General features: G+C 48.5%; 1 protein-coding gene across 1 annotated transcript in view; it reads left to right on the top strand.

Moving 5' to 3' along the window:
* Window positions 1–7,535, top strand: part of LOC110310320 (DNA dC->dU-editing enzyme APOBEC-3) — a 15,882-nt gene extending 8,347 nt beyond the window's left edge. The window contains exons 5-8 of the mRNA XM_021183162.2: window positions 5,018–5,174; window positions 5,914–6,175; window positions 6,427–6,539; window positions 6,893–7,535. Coding sequence (XP_021038821.1) covers window positions 5,018–5,174; window positions 5,914–6,175; window positions 6,427–6,539; window positions 6,893–6,958 — 598 coding nt within the window. The 3' untranslated portion in view covers window positions 6,959–7,535. The remainder of the gene's footprint in view (window positions 1–5,017; window positions 5,175–5,913; window positions 6,176–6,426; window positions 6,540–6,892) is intronic.
* The last annotated feature ends 379 nt before the right edge of the window (window positions 7,536–7,914 follow it).

The raw sequence follows: 7,914 nt of genomic DNA on the forward strand, positions 1-7,914 counted from the left end.
CTAAAAAAAAAAAAAAAAGAAAAAAAGAAAAAAAGAAAAAAGAAAAAAGAAAAGAAAAGGAAACGAAACCCCAAACAGTGCCTCTTGTAGAGCAGAGGTGGCCAGAAGCAGCCCCTTTGTATCTCTTCTCACCCCTGGTTCCTTCAGGAGACCCCGCTGCTTCCCCGCTTCAGTGCTTTTAGGAGCTTTGCTTTAATTTCTTTCATGTGTATTTTTACTTATGAAATTTTTTTTAAAGATTTATTTATTTATTTATTTATTTATTACATGTAAGTACACTGTAGCTGTCTTCAGACACTCCAGAAGAGGGAGTCAGATCTCATTACGGGTGGTTGTGAGCCACCATGTGGTTGCTGGGATTTGAACTTCGAACCTTCGGAAAAGCAGTCGGGTGCTCTTATCCACTGAGCCATCTCACCAGCCCTACTTATGAAATTTTTAAATCAGTGTACAAAATAATGGGTTTAGTTATTGTATTTTCACAAATATACATTGATGTAGTTGGTGAAAGCACGCACACACACTCATACACACACATACACACATACACTCACACACATACACTCATACACACATTCAAACACACAAACACTCACACATTCACACAAACACACACTCACACACACACATACATACTCACACACACATACATATACTCACAGGTGCCACTATATAAATAAAGATGAAAAGTTTTTTTTTAGAAGGACCTGCCTAAAGCTAGGTGTGATGGCAGAGCTTTTGTTTGTTTTGTTCTTTCTTTGAGACTGCCTCTGCCTCCCAAGTGTTGGCATTAAAGGCCTGGGCGACCACTGAACTTGTGTGGTGCATACCTTGGATCATAGTAGAAAGGGTGGATCTCTATGAGTTCAAGGCTAAGCTGATCTACATGGTGAGTTTTAGGTCAGCCAGAGCTGCACAGTGGGACCCTGTGCTTAAAAACAAAGAATCTGCCTGGTGCTCACAGTAAGGATGGGCATAAGTGGATTGTGTGGCCTTTTGAGGAAAAATCATGAATCCTTGAGTCCTTTACTGTTGGAATAGAGCTGTCCTGAATATCACCATGGACTTTGGATCTTGTAGGGCCCCATCAGAGACAACCCATTCTCCCCTGAGTCTAGCCCTTTATCATTCTGAGTTTAAGTTCCTAAGCTTTAGCAGTTGGATACATTGAAGGGTAGTTTGTTGCACTAGGCCTCAAAAGGCACTGCTGATACATAAAGTTCCCGTGTGTGACTGGTCCCATTGCCATTTGTTCTATGTGTGCTCATGCATGCACCTGCGGCCAAGCCCAGGCTTTGATGGTTGCGGAGGGGCTGGGTCTCACATCAGTCTTCCGATTACAGAAAGTTACTGTCCAGCAAGATCTGGCAAAGATAAGAAAAGTTTGGGGACTGCAGAGAAGGCTCAGTGGTTTAAAAAAAAAAATGAAGAGGGACCTAGCGCTCACCCCAGGCAGTTCATAATTGCATTGACAGCCTCTTCTGGCCTCTCTGGGCACCTGTACACTTGTATACATACACACCTTCCCCAACCCAGCCCCCACACCATTAAAAATGAAAGTTAAAATCTTTTTGAAAAGAAAGGAAAGCCATTTCATTGAACTAGAACAATGAACTTAACCTTGGGTAGTAGAGGGAGCGGGGTGGGGGGGGGGACGTGGAGGGGGATGCAGAGGCTCAAAACCCTTGGCATTAATCTATACTTGTACTATTGCATATAAAAGGTGTGTGGTTCATACACACACACACACACACCGAAAACATGGGGCTACTTTCTCCTGGAGAACCAGATAGGGCAGGCGTGCAGACTGGAACAGAGACTTGCTCTTTAGTCTGGTAACGGCAGGGTGGGCCCAGATGGATTTTGGCCTCTGCACGCTGTGAGCTAGGGAGGGACATGTCCTTTCAACAAACCTCCCTATAAAACAAACAAAGGGTTCTTCTTTGTTCCCCTAGCCCCCTGCCACACACATACACACACACTCACACACCCTGTTTCTGTCTGTAATCTTGGGAATCAGTCCTTACCTGCCTGGTATTTAAGATGGAATGGTGCCCCTAGGTTTGACATTTATCCAATAGCTTCCCCTTCAGCAGGCCCATTTTCCCTTTTGAGAGCTAAGTTAGAAGATTAGAGACATAAAAGGGGCTACCCAAGATACCCCATCCTTCTTAGGACCTTAAGCATCTCACCAAACTTTACGTGTGGCGAGTTATTAGGATTGTTTGTTTGTTTTTAAGATTTTTTTTTAAATTTTGTATGTATAAATGCCTTGTCTGCACTTATGTAAGTTCACCTGCATACACTACCCATAGAGGGCAGAAGAAAAAGCTATCAGATACCTTGGAACTAGAGTTACAGATGGCCACTAGCCACCATGTGGTTGCTGGCAACCAAGCCTGGGTCCTTTTTTTTTTCTTTTTCGAGACAGGGTTTCTCTGTATAGCCCTGACTGTCCTGGAACTCACTCTGTAGACCAGGCTGGCCTCGAACTCAGAAATCTGCCTGCCTCTGCCTCCCGAGTGCTGGGATCAAAGGTGTGCGCCACCACTGCCTGGCCCAAGCCAGGGTCCTTTGCAGGAGCAGCAAGTGCTCTTAACCACTGGAGGCCTTCAGATGGCTCCTGACATGTGCTTGAAAGAACCTAGTGGGGAAACCCCCACTCAATTCCCGTTCGGAGCACACCCAAGAATCATGAACAGACAACCATCTTGATGTAAAAGCATGAGGTAGTTTAATGACGGAGCTGTGGGCCTGACATGGAGACAAAGGTGTGGACCACATGGTGGAGCCATAATGGAGGAGCTCCGGTCCGGGGTCTAAACGTATCTCACGCAGGAGACAGTGGTTTCGACAGGAGGCTTGGAAGCTAGGGGTTTTTATAGAAAGGGGTGGGGCTGGGGGAGGAATTGGCGCGGTTTTACATGATTGGTCCATTTAAACATCAGCAGCCTGTCAGAAGGGTGGGAGATAGGGAGGCACCAGGCCAGTCAGGACATGTATCGATGGGCCTGCCCGGGCATGTCCTGGCCTGTTCTGCTATGTTCTCAGCCCCAGGTTTCAAAGCTCACAAACAACTTTTTGGGCTATTTGACATAAATTACATGAATCACATGTCTTAAGTTTTATTTCCTTTCAGTGCTGACTTTTTGTAGATTTGAATCTTGACCGAGAAGCAGGAAAGCCAGAAAACAGAGGATTTAGTGGGCAGGGGTGAGGGAGACGGCTGAGGAAGGATAAACATTTGCTTTGCCAGTGCAAAGACCTGAGTTCGAATCCCAGTCACCATGTAAAAAAAATGTGGGCAAAGCTGCATGTGTTTCTAGCCCAGCACTGGGTGTTGAAGATGGTGACCCAGGAGCTCACTGGTCAGCCAGACTAGACTGAATGAGGAGCTTCCGGTTCAGGGCTGGCCTCCACATGGGCACACATGGGTGTGCATGCTCACATGCATGTACCAAACATGCCACACCTACACAGAGAAAAGGGAAACATGTATGGTGGAGCCATGGAGGGCCAGATCTCCTAGTCTGGGAGCACACACCATGGCCTAGTGACATGACACAGGAAGTTGGGCACCTTTAGCGTCTTACCTGATAGAAGGCTTCAGGTACAGGGCAGCCTGCAGGTCTGTGAGGAAAGCTTACCAATCAATGGAAGGTGGGGCTTCCAGAGAGATCACAGGCTTGGGGGGATGGGGGCTTACTGCAAAGTAGCTTTGTGGAGGAGAGGCAGGAAGGAGGGAGAGCCAGAGATAGGAAGACTGACTCCTGGAAATGGGCATAGATTCACTCTAGAGAAGCTGCCCCCACCAGCTCTGCCACCCTCTGAGATCAGGAGTTGGGGGATAAGAAAGAAAGAGGAGAGTGATTCGTAGCGTGTCCCAGCCACAGTGATGGGAAAGAATGGGAGAGAGATCCACAGGTCATGCAGATTCACCCACGATGAGCTGGGCCTCCTGTATTTCAATCAGGAAGAGAAATGAGAGACAGAAACCACTCCCTTTTCCCTTCTGAGCTATGCAGTTGGGCCACTTTGTCCCAGGCCTTTTGATGCCACCAAAGAGCCGCTTAGTTGTCAGGGGAAGGAAAGCGGACCTTCGACTGGAAAGTCTGTTGAAGCTGGGTTCCTCATTCCTGAGAGCAGAGCTGTCTGCAAGAACATGTTTGTTCCATGCAAAAGTGTTGTATGCCGGCCCGAGGCCTAGGCAAGAGACCGTGCTTATAAGGGCCACCCCCACCCCTACCCCCGCCAGTCTATTCTTGGTGTCTGGAGCCAGCCTGCCGGGTGACGTCATTCCTCAGGAATATCTGGGGGGGGGGGGGCTTCTCAGCAGGTAGCAGTGTCTTGGAGGAGTGCAGTGGAGGCTGACAGAACAATAGAGCCATCTAGGTCGGAAGGCTCCACCCTGGGTAATCTCCTTCTTAGTGGCAGCAAGGTCAAGGTCTGGATCCTTCTGCTTCAAGGCTGAGGGGAGGCTACCCAAAAGTAGCCCTGGCCCGGCCCCATCAGATGGCCCTGAGTCTCAGGATTAAGAGGAAATCCCAGAAGACTCTGCACCCTCCCCTGCTCCTGCTCCCAGGACAATGATGAGTGCATGACAACCCAGACATCTTTTTTTTTTTTTTTTGGTTTTTCGAGACAGGGTTTCTCTGTGTAGCCCTGGCTGTCCTGGAACTCACTTTGTAGACCAGGCTGGCCTCGAACTCAGAAATCCACCTGCCTCTGCCTCCCGAGTGCTGGGATTAAAGGTGTGCACCACCACGCCCGGCACTTTTTAATTTTTTTTTTTTAAATTTAAAAAATTTTTTTTCAACCCAGACATCTTTAGGTTCCACTGGGGAGTAGCCCTGGCTAGAGATAGCACGCGTTGCTTAGTATATATGCCACTCGCCAAGGGCTTCAGGTGAAGAGGTCATGTGGGGGATGTGGTGACAGGTTTATTATTGACAGGTTGCCAGCTGAGCCCAGAGGTCACATTGCCTCACCTTTGTCTTCTTTGTTCTTTGTACAATAGACGAATGGGCCTGCTAAGTGAAGAGGAATTTTGCTGGCAGTTTTACAACAGAGGAGTCAAGCATCTCTGCTACTACCACTACATGAAACCCTATCTGTGCTACCAGGTGGAGCAGTTCAATGGCCAAGAGCCACTCAAAGGCTGCCTGCTAAGCAAGGTACCAGATGGGTTCTCAGAGCTCCATCAAGAGGCAGCCAGGCACTTTCCCCTGCCCCTGAAACACATCATGAGGGTCCCAACCTTCATTTCCTCTCTCTTACTCAACACACTGGGGCTCAGACTTTCTTGCTTGTCCTGAATCTTTCAAGGTTGTTCCTTTGCATAGCGCATGCTTCCTGACACACGTGTTCCGCTCCATGTTTGACTAGCCTCCCTCCCGGGTCTGCTTTTTTTTTTTTACTGCCTTGAGGAAACAATGAACGACACACAGTGGCCTCTTCACTGCTGTCTTCCAGGCTCCCTGTCCTGCCTTTTCACTACAACCCTCTCTTCAGTTAAATCATCTTTGAAAAACTCTTCCTGAACTTAGTGGTGTACCCCTTTGATCCCAGCACTTGGGAGCGTTCGAAGCCAGCTTGGTTTACATAGTGAGTTCCAGGGTCAGCATCCTGAAGTGAGGAGGTCACTCACTTCATGGGGACCATGACTTGAAAGTACCATCTCTTTGCTGAACCCTTTTCTCTGGGCACCTCTGGGATTCTTGTCCAATTTAGAAAAAGGCTGTGGTGTTTTGGGAATGTGGAGTTAGTGGTTGAATACAGAAAGAGGGGTTCTCCTTGTGCTGGGCCAGACATTAGGAAATTTACAAGATAGTGCCCCTGGTCTCCAAGTTCACCCCCAGTCTCATACTGTCTGGCTTCTGCCTTCCAACTTCTTTCTGCCCGGACTCCCCTCAGAAAGGCAAACAGCATGCAGAAATCCTCTTCCTTGATAAGATTCGGTCCATGGAGCTGAGCCAAGTGACAATCACCTGCTACCTCACGTGGAGCCCCTGCCCAAACTGTGCCTGGCAACTGGCGGCATTCAAAAGGGATCATCCAGATCTAATTCTGCATATCTACACCTCCCGCCTATATTTCCACTGGAAGAGGCCCTTCCAGAAGGGGCTGTGTTCTTTGTGGCAATCAGGGATCCTGGTGGACGTCATGGACCTCCCACGTAAGAAAGGCCCACGGCCACCAGTGGGCAAAGGCTTTCCAGCCTCAATATGACAAGCCATGGCCAGGGGGACGGGAGAGAAGCTGGGTAGGAAGGGAGGATGCTAGCCCAGCTGAGGCCTTTAAAGATTTGCCTCCACCCGACTGGGCAGATTCTATGAAGAGAGTCATACCCTGAGAAGAGAAGGCAGTAGGGGGAAGGCCTCTGCACGGCCTGGGGACTCACTGGCTACCCTCTTTTTTTCATCTCAGAGTTTACTGACTGCTGGACAAACTTTGTGAGCCCGAAAAGGCCGTTTTGGCCATGGGAAGGACTGGAGAAAAACAGCAGGCGCACACAAAGGCGGCTCCGCAGGATCAAGGAGGTGAGAACCACCTTCCTGCAAGCCCCGCCTTCTCGTGCAGACTCCGCCCCTTCAAATCCAGCCCTATTACAGGCCCTACAGGTTGCAGCAGAATTCTCAATCGCGGGCCGGGCTTCTTGCTACATGTCCCGCCTCTCTTTCTCCATATTCCTTGGTTGCCCCTCCCTTCACCCCTCCCTGGGCCCAGCCCCTCATCTCTAGACATCTTTTGTTCTCTTTCACCAGGGCCTCCAGGTCCTGCCTTCTCTCCATCTTGAGTTCTCCATACCTCTCTGTCCCTGTTCTTAACTAGAACATTCCTGTTGCCCGTCTTCCTCACATCCATTGGCGCGCCCATATTTCTTTCCCAACAGTCCTGGGGTCTGCAAGATTTGGTGAATGACTTTGGAAACCTACAGCTTGGACCCCCGATATCTTGAGAGGCAAGAAGCGATTCAAGAAGCTCTTTTGGTGACCCCCACCCAACCCCAAGTCTAGGAGACCTTTTGCTCACCTGTTTGTTTCCCCTTTTGTTTTAACTTTTGTTGTTTTGCTTTGTTTTGAAGACAGAGTCTCACTGGGTAGCTTGCTACTCTGGAACTCACTATTAGACTAAGCTGGCCTTAAACTCTAAAATCCACCTGCCAATGCCTTCTGAGAGCCAGGCTTAAGGTGTGCCCTGCCCACTCCCAGCCTTAAGCCACTGTTCTGGGCCATGAGCCACTATTCCAAGCTTTTCCTTCCTCCTTCTTTTATTATCTTTTTATCTCCCCTCACCCTCCTGCCATCAATAGGTACTTAATTTTGTACTTGAAATTTTTAAGTTGGGCCAGGCATGGTGGAGCAGCGTGCCTCTAATTGCAGGCAGACAGGAGGATTTCCACGAGCTTGAGGCTAGCCTGATCTACATAGTGGGCTCCAGGACAGCCAAAACTACACAGAGACCCTGTCTCAAAAATAAATTTAGATAGATAAATACATAAATAAATGGAAGAAGTCAAAGAAAGAAAGACAAGATTAAGTTGTGCATGATGGGTCATATGTGTTTGAGGCAGGAGGATTGCCACATGTTGAAGGTCATCCTGGGCTATACAATGAGACCCTGTCTCAAACAAAACAAAACAAAAAACACCAAAAGAACAGTTTTAAAATCCCCAAACCTGAATTCTTTTCTAATAAAATGAACAACCAGGCAGCCCCCCTCACCCATCAGAGTGTCAACAGCAAGGAAGGGAGCCAGCAAACTGGCTCACAGGTGAGTAAGCTGACTGCACCTGAAGATCAGAGTTCAGATCCCAGCACCCACCTCCTGCAGCTCACAATTGCTTTAACTCTAGTTCCAGGGTACCTGGTGCCCTCTCCTGGACTCCATGGCACCCCATATATATGTATGTGT

This window comes from Mus caroli, chromosome 15 (genome assembly GCF_900094665.2).
Source record: "Mus caroli chromosome 15, CAROLI_EIJ_v1.1, whole genome shotgun sequence".
Taxonomy (NCBI): domain Eukaryota; kingdom Metazoa; phylum Chordata; class Mammalia; order Rodentia; family Muridae; genus Mus; species Mus caroli.